The sequence below is a fragment of the Mustela nigripes genome, chromosome 1 (assembly GCF_022355385.1).
Source record: "Mustela nigripes isolate SB6536 chromosome 1, MUSNIG.SB6536, whole genome shotgun sequence".
NCBI classification, from domain to species: domain Eukaryota; kingdom Metazoa; phylum Chordata; class Mammalia; order Carnivora; family Mustelidae; genus Mustela; species Mustela nigripes.
The window spans coordinates 67,676,205-67,700,109 of record NC_081557.1 but is presented as its reverse complement, the minus strand read 5'-3'; the positions used below and the strand labels follow the sequence as shown (position 1 = coordinate 67,700,109).

At 44.6% G+C, this 23,905-nt stretch overlaps 1 protein-coding gene across 2 annotated transcripts in view; it reads left to right on the top strand.

Annotated features, from left to right (window-relative positions):
• VSTM5 (V-set and transmembrane domain containing 5) overlaps positions 1-17,402 on the top strand; it is a 37,092-nt gene extending 19,690 nt beyond the window's left edge. Inside the window, exons 2-7 of one of the 2 annotated variants that reach the window (XM_059391727.1) lie at positions 14,076-14,402; positions 14,523-14,663; positions 14,815-15,789; positions 16,508-16,730; positions 17,101-17,169; positions 17,287-17,402. In XM_059391727.1, coding sequence (XP_059247710.1) covers positions 14,076-14,402; positions 14,523-14,663; positions 14,815-14,858 — 512 coding nt within the window. In that variant the 3' untranslated portion in view covers positions 14,859-15,789; positions 16,508-16,730; positions 17,101-17,169; positions 17,287-17,402. The other variant, XM_059391717.1, reaches the window with a different exon arrangement.
• Positions 17,403-23,905: the final 6,503 nt, after the last annotated feature.

Below are 23,905 nucleotides of genomic sequence, written 5' to 3'. Positions count from 1 at the left end.
TCATAAAAGTGGAGTTTCTGGATCAAGAGGTATAGGGCTAATAATTTTTCTAGATTCTACCATATTGCCCTCCAAGAAGGTTATGCCCATCTACAATTCGCACAGTCCTGTTTGAATGTGACTTCTGCATACTTCTGACAATACAACGTTATCAAACTTCCATCTTTCCCAGCTGATAGTGGCGCAGTCGTTCAACTTTCCCAGCCCGGGTTTTGCTAGGCTGTGATAGTGGCCCAGGACACCTAGTTCTGATCAGGTTACCGACCTGATCACCCTTTCGGTTACTGACCAAAACGGCAGCTAGCGCTATTTTGCAGTGATACATAGATCTCTTTTCTGGTTAGGAGACGATGACAGGGGCACAGCCTGCCAGCCTCTGCCTCAACCTGCCCCTCTGTCCATGTTGTTTGGGTGACACCCCAAGGAGTCGCCAGGAGCTCCGTTGAGGACAAGCTAAGCTTTGGTCCCGGAGTCATGGGGTGCTGACGGGGGAATTACTACCTGAGCTAACAGGAGGGGTAGAAAGCCTGAAAACTGTGCAGAAGTCTGTCTTCCACACTTCATGGCATCTAAACCCAAAAGCTCCGACGCGAGGGCTTTTACACGGAACTATTTGCAATATTCCAGGCTTGCTTGTTTCAAGAAGGACAGTGGTTAGACAGCGATGTGGATGTTCTTGTTGCAGCTTAAAGCTGCTGTTTCTCCTCTGAGCTTTTTGACCCTCAGCAGATCAGGGGCTAGGAAGGGGGTCTTGCCAGCACCTCTGTAAGCTCCACCCAGACCCCCCCCCAATCCCTGATCTCTCCAAAAGGGCAGCAGTTGGACAGGGAGAATATGCATGTCTTTATTTGTTCTTTCGTGCCAGGCTACTGTGAGTGCCCACAAAGTCCCAGGCACTGTGCTGGACTCTTCGGCTGAGCTGGGTGATGAGTAAGGAGTTCCAGGGCAGACCTACTCTGCACACATGCCCTGTCTCATGCTCCACCGCTACCCATCCACACCGGTCCCCCACCCCCAGCCACCCCAGTGCAGGGTCTCGGGCTGCCCCTCCACTGTTTGGCCTCCATTCGTGGGTTCTCAGGAAGGTGATAGGACCGGCACAGGTGGTGGGCTCCAGGCAGTGCAAGCATGTGCATAAAGAATAAATCTGGGGCGCCTGGGTGGCTCAGTGTGTTAAGCCTCTGCCTTTGGCACAGGTCATGATCTCAGGGTCCTGGGATCGAGCCCCACATCGGGCTCTCTGCTAGACCGGGAACCTGCTTCCTCCTCTCTCTCTCTGGCTGCCTCTCTGCCTACTTGTGATCTCTGTCAAATAAATAAAATCTTTAAATAAAGTCTTAAAAAAAAAAAAAGAATAACTCTGCCGCCAGATGGCCCTTCCAGAAGCCAGGTTCAGATGCTGCTGAGCCTCTATGTGAATACCAGGCTGGGGAATCTGGAGGACTCACTCCCACACAGTCTCCAGCCTGTCACAGATACCTCCCGCTATAACCTCCCTTCTTACTCAGCAGGTCTGGGCACAGAGGATTCCGTCCTACTGCCCTGGGTGGGCTCACAGTTCTCCCAGCCTGGTGTGCACCTCCTCGCCTTCGTGCACCTTGAAAATCGTACTCTGCAAGCCTCCGTTGCAGCAAGTGTCCTCTCCCTCTCCTTCCTGAGCCTCCCTGGCTCATTAGCGGGACAGCAAAAAAGTACACAGGGTTTCATTCTCGGCTCTGCCACTTACCCTGACGTGGGGCGCATTCCCTAACCCCAGTGAACTTGAGTTTGCTCCTCTGAAAAATGGGGATATTAATACTCTTCCCCAGGCCAGCACCCCTGAGAGCCAGTGCCCTGGGGCGGAGCACGGGATGGCAGCATTCAGTGACTGGAGGGGTGTGGTGGGATTGCTGAGGTGGAAATGAGCTAGGAGATGAGCCCAACGGGTCAGGGAGGGGTAGCTTCGGTCCTCACCCTGCTCCACCTCTGCACCCCACCCCTGGCTGCCTCAGAAATCCACTCTTGTATCGCTTGGAGTTTTCTTTTTCCTCTTGGACATTTCTCCGAGGCTCCGGGTGACCAGCTGTCCTGGTTTGCTTTCCGCACTGAAACTCCCCAATCCTGGAAGAACTCTCAGAGCATGGCACACCTGGAGGGTTGGTACCCCCAGACCCATGGCACAGACCTGAGCCAAGGAAGGCAAGCGTGGGGGCCTATGTGCTGTGCCCTGCTGGGCCCCACATGTGTCCCGCCCCTCAACGCCGCAGCCTTCCTCCGGAGGCTTTCCTACCCTCGTTCTGGAATGTGAAGGTACTTCTCCCCATCTCACAGTGAAGAGGCTCCTGGTGGAACCACACAGATCCTGTTCACACCAGTTGTCCCGATATAGGTGTCCCCTCTGTGACTGTGGAAACCCGGAGGCCTCGTCAGCCACCTGTCTCCGCAGTAGCTGACGCACTTGTTCATCGAAACTGTGGTCTTCAGAATAGAATGGACTTGCCTTGCGAGTTCAGGAAGTCTATGCATCTTAAATCATCAATTTTTTTTTAAGCTGCCAAATACAACCTCCCTAATCTGTGTGTCTGAAAAGGCATAAGGAGCTGTTCATTCTGAGAATTCTATTTCCGCCCATTTCCATTTGTTTGCATGCTCCATTCCAGCCGAATTCACTGCTGGCACGTTCCCTCTGGGTGGTTCTGAGTGGGGCTCCCCAGCGCCAGGAAGTCAGGCTTTCAGGAAGCCCGTGGGTTTGTGCTCCAGTGACTTTCCTGCTAAAATCTTTAGTTCTCTGACTCCTTCCTTAAAGGCGGCATCTGCAGCTATCCGGGAAATGGGTAGAATTGAGGACTTCTCTGCTTGTCACACAGAATGCAAGTGAAGATGTAAAGCGAGGTCAACCCTGAAACTTTCTTTAAACCACCAGATTGCTTGGTCTAATCAGCAGAACCTTAAAAAGTAAAAAAAAATACACTTCTTAAAATATATTTTATTTCTTATTTCAATAAATACCTGAAATTCAGAAGCATATAAATGTGTAATTTGGAAAATAAAATTCTGTGGCCATCCAGTCTCTGAGGCAATCCCTTCCATTTTTCTCTAGTTAACACGTACATATTTATACAAATATAAACAATCGTATGCTGCTCTATAAACTTATTTTTTAACTTAGTACCACATTGTAGGTATTCCTTGTCTATACAGAACTGCTGCTGTTTAGTGGATGCTGGCGTCCATATTACAAGTAAAATCTCATTGAACCAACCCCCTTGAATAGAACCTTTGAGCCAGGTCCGAGTAGTGGTGTAGCTATTAGTGTTCTCTAACTTGTTCTGAATGATTTTAGCATGAGATGCCGAAGTGGTTACTCATTAATTCAGCTTCTTAAACCGGTGACAAGCAGTTTGCCTTTAAGTTCTTGGAACTGTTAATTTTCCAACTTTGCTATAGACCATTTATTACTAATTATATGTGGCAGATAGATAGAAGAAAGAACTCTTTGTTCCAAAAACCTAGTTAAATGCCTGGCTAGTCTGATTAGTAGGAGGGTTTTTTTTGTTTTGTTTTTGTTTTGTTTGTTAAGATTTATTTACTTGAGAGAGTGCAGAGCAAAGAGAGAGGGAGACAAGCTTACTCCCCACGGAGCAGGGAGCTCACTGTGGGCCTCAATCTCAGAACCCTCAGATCATGACCTGAGCTGGAACCAAGAGTCCTATGTTTACTGATTGACCCTCCAGGCAGCCCTGATTCAGGCAGCCCTGATTAGGGGGAGGTTCTTACGGTCAAGAGAACATGAAACCAACCATCTAGTTGGCCCATTTCCACGTGTATCAGCACCTCAGAAACTTGGGCTTGTTATTTTTATTTGCTTTTCAGTTTAGTACCTAAAAGGCTTAAAATGAAGACCTCTAAGCATATTGAAAGTGCTGGTAGTATCCTAGGGAACTGGTCTTCAATAACCTTGACCAACATGTTTCACACAGACTATCCAGGAAATACACAGATTTGTCATGAGTTCCAAATGTGGTTTTCTGAATCTTACAGTAATCACTATTTCAGCTGCTGATATCTGGGATCAGAGAAATCCAGAAACCTAGATAAATAGGTAACAGCTACAAAGTCAAGTGGAAAAAACAGTTTTTGTATTTTTTTTTTTTTATGGAAGTAAAACTGACATACAATGTTACATTAGTTTCAGGCGTACAACATCATGACTTGACAGGTCTTTATGTTATGCTATACTCATCACAAGTGTAGCTACCATCTGTCACCATATAGCACTGGCCACACCATCTGTTACACTCCCCGTGCCGTCCCTTTCATCCCACGACTTCTTCCATAACTACAAGCTTGTACCTCCCACTCCCCTTTACCCATTTTTTTTTAAAGATTTTATTTATTTATTTGACAGACAGAGATCACAAGTAGGCAGAGAGGCAGGCAGAGAGAGAGAGAGGAGGAAGCAGGCTCCCTGCTGAGCAGAGAGCCCGATGCGGAACTCGATCCCAGGACCCTGAGATCATGACCTGAGCCTAAGGCAGAGGCTTAATCCACTGAGCCACCCAGGCGCCCCTCCCCTTTACCCATTTTGCCCATCTCCCTACCCCAACCTCTCGGGTAGCCATCAATTTCTTCTCTACATTTATGGGTTTGATTGTGCTTTTTGTTTGTTCATTTTGTTTTTCAAATTTCACATATCGGTGAAAGCCTATGGTATTTGAATTTCTGGCTTCTTTCACTTAGCATCATACTCTCTAAATCCATCCATATTGTTGCAAATGGCAAGATCTCATTCTTCTTTATGACTGAGTAATATATTCCAGTGTGAGTGTGTGTCTGTGTGTGTGTGTGTGTGTGTACCCTGTCACTTCTTTATCCATTCATTTATTGAACATGTAGGGTTCTTCCATAGCTTGGCTGTTGTAAGAAAAAAAATTGCTGCAATAAGCATAGCAGTAAAAATATCTTTTCAAGTTAGTGTTTTTGGCTTCTTTAGAATTCCAGCAATGGAATTACTGTATCATATGGTATTTCTGTTCTCAGGGTTTGTTGGTTGGTTTGTTTTTGTCTTTGTTTTGTTTTGTTTTAAGATTTTATTTATTTGACAGACAGAGATCACAAGTAGGCAGAGAGGCAGGCAGAGAGAGAGGGGAGGAAGCAGGCTCCCCACCAAGCAGAGAGCCCGATGTGGGGCTCGATCCCAGGACCCTGAGATCATGACCTGAGACGAAGGCAGAGGCTTTAACCCACTGAGCCACCCAGGCGCCCCTGTTTTTGTTTTTTTGAGGAACCTCCATACTGGTTTCCACAGTTTCCATTTACATTCCTATCAACATTGCATGAGGGTTCCTTTTTCTCTGCATCCTCACCAACACTTGTTATTTTTTTATTGTGACCACTCTGACAGGTGTGAGGTGATATCTCACTGTGGTTTTGATTTGTATTTCCCTGATGATGAGTGATGTGGAGCATCTTGTCATGTGTCTGTTGGCCATTTGGTTGTCTTCCTTGGAAAAATGGCAACTCACATCTGCTATCCATTTTTTAATTGTTTTGGCATTGAGTTCTGTAAGTTCCTTATGTATTTTTGGATATTAACCTCTTTTTTAAAAATTTTTTTAAAAACTTATTTGACAGACAGAGATCACAAGCAGGCAGAGAGGCAGCCAGAGAGAGAGGAAGGAGAGCAGAGCAGAGAGCCCGATGCGGGGCTTGATCCCAGGACCCCGGGATCATGACCCAAGCCCAAAGCAGAGGACACCACCCAGGCGTCCTCTTTTTTTTGTTTTTTAAGATTTTTTTTAAAATTTATTTATCAGAGAGAGGGCGGTGGGGAAGAGCGAACACAGGCAGACAGAATGGCAGGCAGAGGCAGAGGGAGAAGCAGGCTCCCTGCTGAGCAAGGAGCCCAATGTGGGACTCGATCCCAGGACGCTGGGATCATGACCTGAGCTGAAGGCAGCTGCTTAACCAACTGAGCCACTCAGGCGTCCCCGGATATTAACCTCTTAATGGATATGTCATTTACAGATATTTCCAATAGGTTGCCTTTTTGTCTTAATAGTTTCCTTCGTTGATGGTTTCCTTTGTCTGTTGGTATAATCTCAATTCCTTATTTTTGCTTTTGTTTCTCTTCCCTGAGGAGACCTATCTGGAAAAATGTTGCTAAAGCTAATGTCAAAGAGATTACTACCTCTGTTTTCCTTTAGGAATATTTTGGTTTCACGTCTCACAGGTTTTTAATCCGTTTCAGCTGAATTTTGTGTATGGCGTAAGAAAGTGGTCCAGTTTCATTCTTTTGCATGAGGCTGCCCGCTTTTCCCAACACCATTTATTGAAGAGACTGTCTTTTCCACATTGTATAATTTTGCCTCCTTTGTCATAGGTTAATTGAACATATAATCATGGGTTTACTTCTGGTCTTTGTATTCTGTTGCATTGATCTGTGTCTGTTTTTGTGTCAGTGTCATACTGTGGTTTTCTTTTCTTTTCTTTTTTTTTTAAGGTTAATTTGTCAGTGCACACCCACAAGCAGAGGGAGAAGCAGGCTCCCCACTGAGCAAGGAACTTGATGGAAGACTCGATCTCAGGACCCCGGGATTGTGACCCTATCTGAAGGCAGTTCCTTAACCAACAGAGCCACCTAGGGGCCCCAATATCATACTGTTTTAATTACTATAGTTTTGTAGTATATCTTGAAATCTGGGATTGTGACACCTTCTGTTTTGTTCTTTCTAGACAATGCTTTGGCTATTTAGAGTCTTTTGTAGTTCCATATACATTTTAGGATTATTCTAGTTCTGTGAAAAGTGCTGTTGGGGCACCTGGGTGGCTCAGTGGGTTAAGCCTCTGCCTTTGGCTCAGGTTTTGATCTCAGGGTCCTGGGATCAAGCTCCACACTGCGCTCTCTGCTCAGCAGGGAGCCTGCTTCCCTCACCGCCTCTCTGCCTACTTGTGATCTCTATCTCTCTCTGTCAAATAAATGAATAAAATCTTGGGGGAAAAAATGCTGTTGGCATTTTGATAGGAATTGCATTGAATATGTAGATGGCTTTGGGTAATATGAACATTTTAATGCTACTAATTCTTACCATCCATGGTATAGCTTTCCATTTGTTTGTGTCATCTTCATTGTCTTTCATCAATGTTTGATAGCTTTCAAAGTATGGGCCTTTCACCTCCTTGGTTGAATTTATTCATAGGTATTTTGTTCTTTTTTGGTGCTGTTGGAAATGGAACTGTTTTCATTCTGCTTCTCTTTCTGCTACTGTATTAGTGTATAGAAATGCAACAGATTTTTGTATATTTTGTATTGTGCAACTTTACTAAATTCATTTATCAGTTCAAATAGTTTTTTGGTAGCATCTTTAGGGTTTTCTGCATATCGTGTCATGTCATCTGTAAACAGTGACCATTTTACTTCTTCCTTACCAGAATGGACCCTTTTAAATCTTTATCTGCTTGCTGTCACTAGAATTTCCAGTACTATGTTGAATCAGAACAGTTAGAGTGGACATCCTTGTCTTGTTCCTGATCTTGGAGGAAACACTTTCAGGTTTTCACCATTGAGCATGATGTAAGCTATGGGATTTATGAATGGTCTTTATTATGTTGAGGTATGTTCCCTCTAACCCCACTTTATTGAGGTTTTCATTATGAATGGATGTTGTACTTCATCCCATGCTTTTTCTGCTTCTATTGAGATAATTATGTGGTTTTTATCCTTCCTCTTGTTAATGTGATGTGTCATGTTGAATGATTTACAGATATTGAACCATCCTTGCATCCTTGGCTTAATCCCATTTGATTGTGATGAAGTTTTTCTCATATAGTTGATTTCTGTTAATACTTTGTTAAGGATTTTTGCATCAATGTTCATCAGAGATACTGGTCTATAGTTCTTTCTCTCCCTCTCTTTCTTTTCTTTTTTTTTGGGGGGGGGGGTCTTTGATTTTGGTATCAGGGTAATAATGGCCTCATAGAATGAGTTTAGAAGTTTACCTTCCTCTTCTAGTTTTGGAATAATTTGAAAAGGATAGGCATTAAATTTTTTTTTTTAAGGCTTACTTATTTGTGAGGGAGGGAGAGCACAAACAGGGGGAGTGGCAGGCAGAGGGAAAAGCAGGCGCCCGCCCCATGGACAAAGGAGCCCGATGGGGGACTGGATCCCAGGACCCTGGGATCATGACCTGAGCTGAAGGCAGACGCTTAACCAGCTGAGCCACCCAGACATCCCAAGTCGTCTTTAAATGTATTGTAGCATTCACCTGTGAAGCCATCTGGTCCTGGACTTTTGTTTGTTGGGAGTTTTTTGATTACCAATTCAATTTTATTACTAGTAATTCTTCAGTTCAGATTTTCTATTTCTTCCTGATTCATTTGTAGAGGAGTGTATGTTTCTAGTAACTTATCCATTTCTTCTATGTTGTCCAATTTTTTGGCATATAAATTTTCATAATCTCTTACATTTCCTTGTATTTCTAAGGTATAGAAATACCTGCTTCGTTTTTTGATTCCTTTCCCTTTTTTTTTTGTTTTTGTTTTTGTTTTTTGTCTTTTTTTGTTGTTGTTGTTGTTTTTGTTTTGTTTTGCTTTGGTTTGGCTTTGGTTTTCCTTTTTTTTTTTTTTTTTCCTTAAGTCTAGCTAATACTAATTTGGTTTATCTTTTCAAAGTATCAGCTCTTGGTTTCATTTATCTTTTCCACTGTTTTTTTTTTTTTTTTTTTTTTAGTCTCTATTTTACTTATTTCTGCTCTAATCCTTATTTTCTTCCTTCTGTTCACTTTGGGCTTTGTTCTTTTTCTAACTCCTTTATATGTATTGTTACATTGTTTATTTGAGATTTTCCTGGTTTCTTGAGGTAGGCCTATATTGCTATAAACTTCACACCTAGATCTGCTTTGGCTAAATCCCAAATTTTGAATTGTTGTGTTTTCATTTTTATTTGTCCCTGTGTATTTTTAAATTTCTTCTTTGATTTTTTCATTGGGGTCTTTCACCTCCTTGATTAAGTTTAGGCATTTTATTCTTTTTAGTGCAATTGTAAATGGAGTATATTCTTAATATGTTTGTTCTACTTCATTATAGTATATAGGAATACAACAGATTTCTATATATTATGTATTCTGCAACTTTTTTTAAGACTTTATTTAGCCTCATGATCAGACTATTACACTTAGCAATCAACAACATGGTTGCCAAAAAAGAAAAAAAATCTACATTAAAACTCTTTGTTGGAATGCTTTACACTTTCCACAGAACAGAAACTAAAATCACCTGTTAAACAGTCACAAATACAGTTCTTAAGTTTTTTGCCCAGACACATGAGTATTGTCTAAAACATGTCTTCTTTGTAGCAGCTTCTTTGCTGAGTTCACAAATTTATGTGACCTGTAGCTTTCCTGTCACTTCTCTGGCTCTTCTTTCCTGCTAAACTTTGTTTCCTGGCAGTAATTAAAACCTGCTACTGCCGTAGCTATTGCTGCTGCTGGAACCAGCATAACCACCTTGGTTTTGTGGTTTGGCGAAGTATTGGCCTCCACCACCATATGGGCCAGAGTTTCTGCCTCCAACATGTCCTCCTTTCATAGATCCAAAAGTTGAGGATGGATTGTTGTAATTGCCAAAATCATTATAGCTTCCGCCACCTCCAAAGTTGCTTCCATCATTACCAAATCCATTATCGCCATTACCATTGCCCCATATGCACCACCACCTGGACTGCCACCAAAGCCACCTCACCCACTGAGTTTCCTCTACAACCAAAGCTGTCATGACCACCAAAACCTTCCCCACGTCCTCCTCCAAAGTTTTCAGAACCACTTCAACCTCTTTGGCTGGGTGAAGCACTACCCATCTCTTGCTTAGATAGGGCTCTCCTTACTTCCCAGTCATGGCCATTCACAGTATGGTATTTTTGAATGACAATCTCATCTACAGAGTCATGGTCATCAAATGTTACAAAAGCAAAACCCCTTTCTGCCACTGCCCTGGTCAGTCATGATCTCAATCACTTTGATGTTCCCATACTGTTCAAAATAATCTCTTTAGATGATGTTCTTCAATGTCTTCTTTAATGCCGCCAACAAAAATCTTTTTCACAGTTAAGTGGTCACCAGGTCTTTAAGAATCTTCTCTAGAGACAGCCCTCCTTGGTTCTACAACTCTTCCATCCACCTTATGTGGCCTTGCATTCATGGCTGCATCCATTTCCTCCACAGTAGCCTATGGGACAAGCCCAAGCCTCTGGAGCATTTGGTGTTTGGATCTCTCATTACCACATAGTCCATAAGTGTTCCCCATTCCTCAAAATGGCTCCTCAGATTCTCTTTGGTTTCAAAGCTCAGACCTCCGATAAAGAGCTTCTACAGCTATTCAGGCTCTTTGGGAGACTCTGATTTAGACATGATGGTGGTGGGAGGGAGACTTTAATGATGCTTACTCGGCAGCAACCATGGGCAGAAAAGCAGCATTCTGCAACTTTACTGAATTCATTTATTCTTTCTCTTTTTTAACATAATGTATTATTTATTTCAGGGGTATCAGGGGTACAGGTCTGTGAATCATCAGTGTTAAACAATTCACAGCATTCACCATAGCACATACGCTCCCAGTGTCCATTGTCCCTCCCCTCCAGCAACCCAAAGTTTGTTTCCTGAGATTAAGAGTCCCTTATGGCTTGTTTCCCTCCCTGGTCCCGTCTTATTTCATTTTTTCCCTCCCTGACCCCTATAACACTCTGCCCTTCCTCTCAGATTCCTCATATCAGAGAGATAAAATAATTGTCATTCTCTGATTAACTTATTTCGCTTAGTGTAATACCCTCTAGTTCCATCCATATCATTGCAAATGGCAAGATTTCAGATTTTTTGATGGCTGCCTAGTATTCCATTTTGTGTGTATGTATGTGTGTATGTGTGTGTGTGTGCACGTATACACACACACATATGTATACATCTTCTTTATCCATTCATCTGCTGATGGACATCTAGGCTCTTTCCATAGTTTGGCTATTGTGGACATTGCTGCTATAAACATTCAGGTGCACATGCCCCTTCAGATCACTACATTTGTATCTTTACGGTAAATACCCAGTAGTGCGATTGCTGGGTTGTAGAGTAGCTCTATTTTCAACTTTTTGAGGAACCTCCATGCTGTTTTCCAGAGTGGCTACACCAGCTTGCATTCCCACCAACAGTGTAGGAGGGTTTCCCTTTCTCTGCATCCTTGACAACACCTGTTGTTTCCTGACTGGTTAATTGTAGCCATTCTGACTGTAAGGTGTGAGGTGTATCTCACTATGGTTTTGACTTGTACTTCCCTCATGCTGAGTAATTTTTGAGCACTTTTTCATGTGTCTCTTGGCCATCTGGATGTCTTCTTTGCAGACATGTCTGTTCATGTCATCCATTTCTTGATTGGATTATTTGTTCTTTGGGTGTTGAGTTTGATAAGTTCTTTATAGATATTGGATACTAGCCCTTTATCTGATACATTGTTTGCAAATATCTTCTCCCATTCTGTCCCTTGTCTTTTGATTTTGTTGACTGTTTCCTTTGCTGTGCAAATGGTTTTGATCTTGATGAAGTCCCAATAGTCCATGTTTGCCCTTGCTTCCCTCATTTATTTCTAATATCTTGGTGGTGTCTTTAGGGAAAAACATAGGGCTTTGATCAGACAGAACTGCATTTAAGTCCCGTCTTTTCCATTTCCTAGCTACATGGGCATGTTGCTGACTTAAGTAAAACATTAGGGAAGGATTGCTAAGTACAATAAGTATATAATCTAGTAACTGGCACATAAAATCTTGACTAAATTATAGTTCTCTTTCTTATTTGTGTGTTACCTTTTAAATGTGCTAATTTTTCATACCACTTCAGCAGCAACAATTCTACCAGGAAATCTCACTTTTCTTGTTAAGTATTTTGTCATTTACTTATTCATTCAGTCAACAAATACCTGTTGACCTATCACTATGCATCAGGGACTGTGTTAGGGGACACAGAGAAGAAGAAGGGCTCACCTGGAATTTGACCTCTGTTTTTTTCCTGAGAGAAAAGGGTAAATGTGCCAAAATGTTCATAACTAGTAAACTAAGGAGAGGATACATATTAATTGTACTTGCCTTTCAAAACTTTTCTCTGAATTTAACATGTTTTAAAATAGAGTTGGGAGAAAATGTATTTTTGTTCCTTGGCAGTTGTCATTCTTGAAAACCATTACCACTTCTCGGTTTTTCCACATGCCTTTTATCAGGCTGTTCATAGTCGCCTTGCCAAGAGCCGTAGGAGAGGACCACTAAAGGAATGTGCTGGGGATGAGAGGGGACAGTGAGACAGGCCTGGAAAAGGAACAGGTGTGGTTACCTGGAGCCACACGGCAGGGGCTCGGGGCAGCTGGGCTCTCAAAGACTGAGGGGGAAATGGAGGTGGAAACCGAGGGCAGGGCTCCAAGTTTTGGTCCTGCCCTGTTCATTATCCAATCCAGCCAACTCTATCCAGTCGTCTCAGGGTGTGGGCTATTTGTCACATTCTGTGCTCACCACCACCAATCACTGACTACTGATCCAAGCTTAGAGGTTAAACATTTCAACAGCAGCCTTTGTGTGACTCTTTGCTTTGCAGAGTGAACTTTGCCAAGCTCATTAGTCCTGTGGACGGTGAGGCTTGCTCTGTGCTTGATGGCATTGCAGTAGGTTGTGGATGAGACCTTGCTGAGACGATGTGTGTAATGTGGTTGGCGCAGGGCTTGTGCGTGGTACCTACATAGTACATGTACAACGGTGTACACACCTAACTTTATTCAATGGCACAATGACACATCTGCATGCGCACACAGAAAACTCTGATGCCTCTGCCTCCCCCATACCCACATCTAGTTTGTCAGCATATTTTGTCCTCTCTGCTTCCAAATACATAGCCTAAATCAGACCACATTCATGCTCTGTGAGGCTATACCTCCATCTCTTGTCCGACCCCTGTAGCAGCTCTCTGATGGCTCGTCCTGCTTCGGCTCTTGTCCCCTCACCCCCCAGTATGTTCTGCACAGCAAACATTGTCAAGCTTAATGGATAATATCACCTTCCACCTAAGCCCCCCTATAGCTCCCATCAGCCTTGAGTAAAGCCCCACTCCCACCCCTCACAGCATGGCCTGTGTCCTGCCTGCTCTGCAGCCTCACTCTGTCTCTCCACATTGCTCACTGCATTCTAGCATGCTGGCCTTTCTGTCCCTGAGACTCACCAGTACTTGCCCTCCCTTCAGTCTTTGTGCTTGCTCCCTCTGCCTGAGATGCTCCTCTTGCGAGTGTCCATACGCTGCCTGCCTGCCCTTCCGGTCTCCATTCAGATGTCATTTCCTCCATGAAGTCTTCCCTGACCATTATCTTAATTCTGTGTGCCATCTCCACCCCCACTGGTCAGTAGTGCTTGCCATGATCTAAAATGATCTTGTTTATTTCACCCTTGTATGTCTCCCTTATAGAATGGAGCCTCCGGGGAGGTTCACTGTCCATTGAGCACACAAGAACCTTGTGTCTTGTTCAGTTTTAGTCTGTAACAAAATAGCACACACTGAGGGGCTTAAGCACCAGAAATTATTTTCTTGCAGTGCCAGAGGCTGGAAAGCCCTAGATCAAGGTTCTAGCAAGGCAGTTTCTGGTGAGTGCTCTCTTCCTAGCTTGTAGACAGCTGCCTTCTCCCTTCTTGCTGCAATCTCTGAGTATTTTCTCCCATTTCCCCCTTGCATCCCTGTAGAGAGATAATGAGTGACAGAGCACTCAGGTGTCTCTTCTTATAAAGACACTAATCCTGCTGGATCAGGGCCCCATCCTTATGACCTCATTTAACCTCCATTACCTCCTTGGAGGCTTCATCTTCAATTATAGTCCTGCTGGAGGTTGGGGCTTCAATATAGGAATTTCAGGATTGGGCAGCGGGGATTGGGGATACACATATTGGGCCAGCACCAGAACCTAGACAACAGCCTGGCACGGAACAGGCACTTAGTAAGTATTTGCTCAATAAATGAATGACTCCCGGCAGTCCCCTCCCCTGTCAGCTCCTATATAAGTTGCCTCCGTTTTGTCACCGGGTCCCGCAGGTCAGGGCGTGTCACTGTACATCCCCCAGTCCGCCATCAATGCCACGGTGGAGGAGGACATCCTGCTCTCGGTTGAGTACTCCTGCCATGGCATCCCCACCATTGAGTGGAGGTATACGTCTAACTGGGGAGCGCAGAAGATCGTGGAGTGGAAGCCAGGGACTCAGGCCAACATCTCCCAGAGCCACAAGGACCGACTCTGCACCTTCGACAACGGCTCCATCCAGCTCTTCAGTGTGGGCGTGAGGGACTCCGGCTACTACGTCATCACGGTGACGGAGCGCCTGGGGAGCAGCCAGTTTGGCACCATCGTGCTGCACGTGTCAGGCAAGACGGGGTGGGGGGTGAGGGGGGGGTCCCCCCCGCTGAACTGCCAGCCCTGGTGGGGGGGAGTGATTCATGATACTCAAAGAGACCTTGTCTCCCCGTTCCCCTCCCCGCCCGTAGAGATCCTCTACGAAGACCTCCATTTTGTTGCCGTCTTCCTGGTTTTTCTCGCTGCTGTGGCTGCGCTGTTAATCAGCCTCATGTGGGTGTGTAACAAGTGTGCATACAAATTCCAGAGGAAGAGAAGACACAAACTCAAGGGTAATTCTCTGGGCCCTGTGATCATCCATTCACGCATTCATGGTTGGGGGATGCCTGTTAGCCTGGTCTCCCCAAGAAACCCCCCCCCCCCCCCCCCCGCCCAATCCCCGGGCTGATGGACACCTGCCTGGGCTTGTCTCTTGTTTTGCAGAGAGCACCACCGAGGAGATCGAGCTGCAGGATGTGGAGTGTTAACCAAGGCTGCGCCCAGTTCCATTCCTACCTCAGAGGGAAAGTGTTATTTTTCCAACAAAAGGGGCCAACATGGCGGAACCACCCTCCCATCCTCCTGTTGGCCAGCCTTGACCAGCCATTCCTGAAGGCGCTAGGGCTGTGAACAAAATCAGCTGTGTGGAGTTGAGGACTTGGGTTGGACAAAATCAGTTCTAGCACTCACAAGAAGTTCAGGGAGGCCTGGCTGCTTGCTCAACTGCGCTCTGGGGCCGAGGCCAGGGCGCATCCAGACGGAGCGTGCAGCCAGCCCTAACAAGCTCTCTGTGTTCTTCCCGCCCAGCCTGTCCCTCCCACCTCTGCCCGGGGAGCTTCTGTGAAAAGTTCTACCACGGTCTGCCTGCCGGGCAGAGGTGGAAGCTGCAAGGCTGCCTGAGGTGCTCAGAGCAGGGCCAGGCCCTGGGCTGGAAGCTTTAAGGTGAAGAACTTCATTTGTGCATGAGGGACCAGCACTGGAAACAGGAATTAGGGAGAAGATTGCTTTTCTCTTCCTCTCTTATTCTGACATTAATTGGATTATCCCCTCCTATGGCCTCAATTTAAACCCGTGGGAGGAACCGGGATATTCTTAGCCACTGTGGGCAGCAGCTGGTGTCCAAAGGACTTCCTGACAAGCTGGGTCATGGTACTTGTGTGAAAGTGAGCCTGCGTGGGGGCTGGAATGACTGGAACGTTACCTGAGGCTTCAGATCTCCGCCCCTCAGTCACCAACTCTGTTTCCAGTCAGGCCCTTGCGCTCTCCCAAGTGGGCTTAGGGATGCTTGCTGCTCACCTACCTCACCAGGGTATCACATGAAGCCCACAGTATGCATGGAGCGCCTGGGCAGTTGAAGAAAAAGCATGAAGATTCTTCAAGGATCTGGAAAGCAATAAGCCTTCTACTGAACGCTGCCAAGTGAGAAAATGCTCTGGGGTTCTGGGGCTGCAGGTGAAATGAGGGACTGGCTCAGAGCTGGCCTTGGCTCTCATTCTCTTAGCTTGTTAGTCACTGTGTTTACTTGAAAGTGTCTCCATCCCGCCTTCGATTTGGCAAGCTCTAAAGTAGGAATGAATTTATTTTCCATTCTTTCTCTCTCCAACATTCTTAGCTACAAACCAAAGGAAGTACCCCAGTTACAGTGGAGGCCAAGGTCAGGAGCTAAGTCCTCAGCCTCCAACTGCAAATTCACCCATGCAGACATGAAGGAGAGCTAGAACATTCCCTCCTCTTTTCCTTAAGTCCCCAATGTCCCATCTCTTCTGCTTGCCATGTGGCAAGCAAGAAGTTGCCTGGGGAAGTTGGTAAGAAGCCTATCTCTAAATAATCCAAGGATACAAGAAGAGCTCTTCCTGGAGGAGTCAGACAGGAGCTTTGTGATCTTCCAGAAGGACTCTTAAAGGCACTGTTTGATTCGAAAAGCAAGAGTGCCATTGGTCCACAGGCCTCATTTGTAGCTGGAGTGCGGGTCACAGAAGGTTCTCACATTCAGGCCACCTTCTGTACACAATTGTGTCCTTTCCCCAGGCAGCAGTCGGAGGAGCCAGGTCCCAGGGCCTTGAGGAAGCCGGGTGGTGTACCCAAACAAAGAGGGTCAAGGGTCATCTGATTCATTCATTTCTCCTCTTTCACACAGAAGGCCCATGGACAGGAAACCGGTTTGGATCTGGGCAGCGGCTGCTGGAGTTCTGTGTCCTCTTCAACACTCCCTGCTTTCCAGAGCTGAACTTCTTGGCGCGCCAGAAGTCAGGCATGGCCGTCTTCAGAATACAAGGAAGCGTGGAGAGATGCCTGGCTGGCTCAGGAGGTGGAACACGTGACTCTTGATCTCAGAGTTGTGACTTCAAGCCCCATGTCAGGTAGAGAGATTACTTAAAAATAAGATCTTGAAAAAGAAATGGCAGAGCATACTGAGGGAGAGGAAGGCCTCTGTGGGCAAACCCAAGTGTAAAATAACCCCCCCCACACTCATGAAAAGTTAGCCCCTGGCTGTTTCTTTATTTTGTACTTTTAAAGCTCCCTCCATCCAGAACATTCTTGTGGGAAGTGTTTGAGGCCAGAACCTAAAGGTTTTTTGTCTTTTTTTTCCAAAAAAGTATTATGTCCTAGAGGGTGGCTACTGGAAATGTTAAGCTATAAGTTATGTTTTAAGCTGTGAAAATTTAAAGAATGAAATAAAGCCTGGAAATAAAAGACCTTTCCTTTGTTTGTGACCCCACTCCTGCCAAGCACTCTGAGGCCCTGGGGGAGGTTTCCATCAGCTGTGGGCACAAGCAAACCACTCAGCCTCGGCCACAGGTACTAATACTGATTCTAACTATAAGCATTCTTTAGCAATCTTGGAAAACAACCCCTCCTCAGCCCACCATTCTGCCCTGCATCTTCCCAAATTAATTTTGAAGTTTTTGCTTCCAGAATCCTTTCTGCTTCTGGAAAGGGCTGAAATAAAGATGTGGCCAGTGTCCCACCTCGCCGGACAGCGTGTGAGATGCAGGACGGAACATTCATGCTGTCAACAGAATGTCCTTGCAGATTGCAATCTGAGAAATTAAGAAGGCATATACTGTACTTTCTCATTTCTCATTGGAAATAGGAGGAGGGTGGTGGGGGTGGTGGGGGAGCAGGGGCACACAGTGGGCGGGGCTCACTCCGGACCCAGGCAGCGTGGGAGAACCAGGCGATCAGGTGCTGCTGTGTCTGTCCATGAACACAGCTCCCCTTGGGCTTGGCACCTTTCCAACCCCTGCAACGTGCTGCTCCGTGCTCAACTGCCACTGCCCTCTAAATATCAGGTTGGTGTTTTAGCTTGGTTTAATTGCAAAGGTGAGAAATCTTTTTTTTTTGTTTTTAAAGAGATTTGAAAGAAAGCGCACATGTGTGAGCATGGGGTGTGGGGTGGGGGTTTGATCCCAGGACCCTGAGATCAGGACCTGAGTCAAAGTCAGACACCTGCCTAAGCCACCCAGAGCCCTGAGAAATCTTTCTTTAAAATGATACCACGGGGGCGCCTGGGTGGCTCAGTGGGTTAAAGCCTCTGCCTTCAGCTCGGGTTATGATCCCAGGGTCCTGGGATTGAGCCCCGCTTTGGGCTCTCTGCTCAGCGGGGAGCCTGCTTCCTCCTCTCTCTCTCTGCCTGCTTCTCTGTCTACTTGTGATCTCTGTCTGTCAAATAAATAAATAAAATTTTAAAAAATAAATAAAATGATACCACAGCACCTAGCGTCAGGCTCTTGATTTTGGCTCAGGTCCTGATCTCAGGGAAGTGGGATCAAGCCCCACCACTGGTGCCAGGTTCAGTGCAGAGTCTGCTTGTCCCTCTCTGTCCGCCCGCTTGCTCTTTTCTCTATGTGAAATGAATTAATCTTTTAAAAAATATTAAAAAGATACCGGAGCCTATATAAACTCTAAAGTTCTCCCTCCCTCACCTCTCCTCAGAGAAAACAATAGCATCGTTCTAGACTTAGGCATATATGAACGTGTCTCTGCATACACAAGTCACACGTCGCAGTAGTCGGCCATTTTCCTTTCAGGCAAATGGGATTCTGTTATACACATTGTCCTACAATTTGCTTGCTTTCCCTTCATGTTTCTTGGGCAGAATTTTGTGTCTCTACTTATTCCTAAACTTCATTCTTCTTGCCTGCACCATGTAGTCCCTAGCATCGATACATTCCACTTGTTCACCAAAAAATCACTTTTCTTCCAAATGATAGCTACGAAAATACATCTTTCTAAATACATCTTTCCTCTTCTTGTTAACTAATGCTTTTGTTGGGTCCATGGTCAAAGGAGCGAGACTGATACAAAGCAAAGGTCAAGCAAAGCTTTATTTCACGCCAAGCATCAAGAATCAAACTGACCGGCCAGGGACATCTCTTGCAAAGAGGCGACGACCCTCTGCCTTACAGACTAGCTTTAAAGGGCAAAGGCCATGGGGTTGGGCCTGGTCACGCATAGGTAGCCAATGAGATTATAACAGAGAAAACTGCACGGTCCTGCTAGGTCACACATAAGTGACCAACTGAATTACAATATACCCTATAGTAGATATTTGAACTAGCCTATCACCTTGGTCAGAATTGGCGTCCAAAAGGTGCCCAAAGGGTGGGGCCCATACTCCTTGGTGGCTAGGAGACAGTATGTGCCCCCACTGGTTGAATACCTCCACCTGGCCTGACCCACCCTTGTATTTGGGCTTTGTTACCTGGGACTAGTTTCCAGGATTTGTTTTAAGTAAGTCCCCTGGGGGAAGTGGGGGGTAGGGACAGTTTAAGTTTTACTGTATAAACAACAAAGTCATTATTTAACCGGATGGCATCGCTCTGGCTAAATAGGCCCTTACACTTTTAGCCCTGTTCCTAGGAATCCTTCCCTCTTTCAGGACTTTAGAGTCATTGTTTTCTCATATTGGTGGGTTTTATGGTGAAGCTTATCAGAGACCATTTGGGGTAGGAAGAAAGAGCATTGTTCATGTAAAATAAATCTGAAGTTTTTGCTGTAGATTGGACCTTATAATGTGGACACAGAGGGAGGTTGAATTCCTTGGATGCAACAGACCTGTGATTATGCAGGTGAGTCTGGCCCTTAAAATACTAAGTCTTTATCCTTCAGGTCCCTCATGGTCTACAAGAATATTTTACTAACCAAAATGAATGTATTAAATAATAATTTTCTGCTTTTATTAATAATATAAAAGTGTCATTTAGAATTCCTGGTCAGGGGTGCCTGGCTGGCTCAGTCAGAGGAGCATGTGACTCTTGATCTTGGGGCCATGAGTTCAAGCCTCATGTTGGATATAGAGATTATTAAGAAAAATAATCCTCAAAAAAATTTTTTTAAATACAATTCCTGGTCAAAATGAAATAATCAGGGGTATCACTTTGATTTCATGGTGTTTTGGCAAAGCAACCTGATGAAGTTTTGTGGGGTAAGTGTAAGATTTCCTTTGGGCTTTTTCAAATACCAAACACAGATCCTAACTCTCTATTGCTGCCTTTTTTGGGGGGGGTCCCAATGGGCTTGGATTGGGAGTACTTGTAAACTGAGTCAAATGCTGTGAATGCATTTAGGTGAAATCATGCCACAGGCCTTAGCAACTTGGTATACTCACTAAATTACAGGAAGTTTTTCAGATTATATGTTACTTTTTTTTTCCTGCCCCTTAGGGTTAATCTTTTTTTTTTTTTTTAGAAGATTTTTAAAGATTTTTTATTTATTTGACAGACAGAGATCATTTGTCTTATCCTTTTACAGAAATAGTCTCTGCTTTCTTCCAGTGAAAACTCTCTTAATGCCTTGAGCTAGACATGGCTTTTTTTTTTTTTTAATTTAAATTTATTTATTTATTTATTTATTTATTTATTTGACAGAGTGAGAGAGATCACAAGTAGGCAGAGAGGCAGACAAAGAGAGGAAGGAGCAGGCTCCCTGCTGAACAGAGAGCCTGATGTGGGACGCTCAATCCCAGGTCCCTGGGATCATGACCTGAGCTGAAGGCAGAGGCTTAACCCACTGAGCCACCCAGGCACCCCCCCCCCTTTTTTTTTTAATCACACAAATAAATGCAGCCAAGGGGGTGCCTGGGTGGCTCAGTGGGTTAAGCCTCTGCCTTCAGCTCAGGTCATGATCCCAGGGACCTGGGATAGAGCCCCTAATTAGGCTCTCTGCTCAGCAGGGAGCCTGCTCCCTCCTCTCTTTGCCTGCCTCTCTGCCTACTTGTGATCTGTCAAATAAATAAAAACTTTAATAAATAAATGCAGTCAAGATTCTAAGCAAAGTGTACATTTTTAACCTCAGGAAGCATTGGTTTCTGTTTTGATGTACAATCAACGTGCAATGTTCTAGGAGTTTCAGGTGTACAACAATGATTTAGCAGTTCCATATATTACTCGGTGCTCACCCCGGTAAGTGCAGTCACCATCTGTCACCATAATAATGTCATCACAATATTGACTATTCCCTGTGCTGTACTTTTAATCTGTGACTTATTTTAGAACTTGAAGTTTGTACCTCTTAATCCCCTTTATCTACGGCCCACATCCCCCGCCCACCTCCCCTCTGGGAACCACTCATTTGTCCTCTAAGAGTTTGTTCCTTTGTGTTTAGATTCCAATCCTATGGTATTTCTCTTTCTCTAACTTATTTCACTCTGCATTATACCTTCTGTGTCTATGTTCTCACAAATGCCAAGATCTCACCCTTTTTTATGGCTGAGTAAGTCCATTGTGTATATACACCGTCATCTTTATCCATTCATCTGTGGATGCACACTGCTGCTTCCATGCCTTGGCTGTTGTAAATGGTGCTTTAACAAACACAGGTGTGCATCTCTTCGCTTTCTTTGGGTAAATATCTAGCAGTGGAATGACTGGATCACATGGTAGCTCTAATTTCAGTTTTCTGAGGAACCACCATACTGTTTTCCACAGAGGCTGCACCCATTTGCATTCCCACCAACCATGCACGAGGGCCCCCTTTCCTCCACACCCTCACCAACACTTGCTCTTGCCTTTGGGATTTTAGCCATTCTGATGGGTGTGAGGTGCTATCTCACTCTGGTTTTATTTGCATTTCCCTAATCATCAGTGATGTTGAGTCTTTTCACGGGTTTATTGTCTTTTTCTTGTTTGGAAAAATAACTATCTAGATACTCTGTCCTTTTTCTGGTCAGTTTTTTGGTTGTTTTGGGGGGTTTCTGGTGTGGAATTCTATCAATTCTCTATATATTTTGGATATTAACCCTTATTGAGTCTGTCATTTGCAAATATCGTCAGTAGGCAGCCTTTTTGTTTTGTCCATGGTTTCCTTTTCTGTACAGCTTTTTGTTTTGATGAAGCCCCGATAGTTTATTTTTGCTTTTGCTTCTATTGCCTGAGGAGACATATCCATAAATACGTTGCTAAGGCTGATGTCCCAAGAGATTATGGCGTATGTGTTCTTCTTGGAGTTTTATGGTTTCAGGTCTCACATTTACATCTTTAATCTATATGAGTTAATTTTGTGTATCATGTAAGAAAGTGATCTGGTTTTTCCTACTCTGTTCATTGAAGACCGTTTTTTCCCCATATATTCTTGCTGCCTTTGTCATAGATTAATTGACTCTAAGTGTGGACTTATTTCTGGGCTCTCTACCTTGTTCTATGTCTGCTACTTTTCTGTCTCAAAAATCTCCTTCATCCCTTATTTCAAGCCAAATATAGTCTGTTCTGCAACAAATGTTTTATGATCAGTAAACAGGGAAACAAATACATAATATGCAAAAGTTTTCCTGGTTCCTAATCAAAGAGAGCCAGCATATTTGGAGCAGAAAAACTCCTTGGCCCTTTGAGCTCAACTTTTAGAGATCTAAAAATGGGCACCGGTATTTGAGGCTCCCTTATTACTATAATGTAGTCCTTCTCATTTGGACATTTAGATTGGTCTCATCTTTCACTTTTACAGACCTCCTTGATAACCCTTACACAGCAGTCTTTGTGAATCTGTGCTCTGTGAAGTATGCCTCCAGGATGAATTTCTGGAAGTAGACCGGTAGACAGGAAGCAGCAAGCTCTAGAACAAAGACCAAGCTCCGGTCACTGATGGAGTGTCAGTCGCACGCACGTCCCGGTGCTTGCTATTTCAGACGGAGGGTTTGTTGGGGATGAATGACCTATGATGTCCGTTCCCATCCTAAAGTGCAATTCCAAGAGCCTTTGGCCCCAAGTACATAAGGCCGCGAAGACGTGGAGCAGGAAGTGAAGGGAGAATGAAGGTATGGAGACAGACCACACAGCATGGCTATCAAAATGAGCTGGAGAAAAAGACAATTTTCATGGCCACAGATGCACTCAGTCTTTACCATCTGTGAATGTGAACAATGCAGGACATTCTGAAATGCTTTCTCCTACTGGTAAATGAAAATACAGGTGGCATCTTCACTGCTTCCCAAATTCGAAAACGCTTGACTTTTAGAGTCGTTTGATGTTTGGTATCTGCACAGCACTTTGGAATTTCATGCCCCTTACCAACTGTACTGAGGGAGGCCTCTGAACCATCACTGAGGTGAGCAGGGGGCATCCTTGTCCTCGCTGTACACCCGAGGGAACTGGCTTCGAGGGGGCGCAGCCTTGCCAAACGGATGCAGCTGAGCAGAGGGAGAACCGACATCTGAACGATGCTCCTGCCGGCCTGCGAACACAGAGTGAGGGACTAACTGGTTTTCTCCAACTGGTCTCCCAAGTTTCACAGCGCCTCTTTCCAACACCAGGTTATTCAGGCTGCAACAATAAGCTGGAAAATGTGAATCGACAGAAGGCCCAAGAGCTGCCATTTCCTGCCCCTCCCCCACCATTACCTCAGTTTCTGTAGTGGGTCATGGCTCTTCACTACCCAGTGATTTAAAATAATGGAGACAGGAATGCATATGAAGATGGTGTCAGTCTTCAACTGTTTACTCTCCTCAGATGAAGTTTAAGAGAACAGGAGGTCGTCCCTGTGCATGCGCTCTCTGCTCTGCTCAGCGTGGTCCTGTTGAACTAGCTCATGACGAGAGAGAAGAAGAAGCATCCAGAAATGTTTGCTTGATAGCCAATTTTATGTCTATTATCATAAAATGGGAGGGTTTTTGTTTGGTATCCCTTTAAAGTTTAATTTTTCTAATTCATTTTTATTTACCAAAATACCAATCTGCAGTGGATGGAAATTTTTAAAAATGTTAATCCTCTGGCAAAAGTCCATGGAGATTTGCTGTATCAGAGTGTGAGCCCTTAAAATCACGTAAGACTCCTCGTGGGAGAAGAGCTGTCCAGATGAGCTCAGGATAATTAGCTAAGGCAACTTTTGTGGGCTACCATTGAAAAGGCTTATTAATTCAGATTCAGACTGATTTTTTAAAAAATTTCTGTGTAAAGAAGGATTAAAAGGGGACAGAAAAGCAAATACGAAGATGTTACGGTATTTGGGGCTTACAAACTCCATTTTTCTTTTAAACTTTTTAAAGTTACTTCAGAGTCACCTTATACATGATTAAAAGGGTTATCTTCTAAAAAACTGAAAG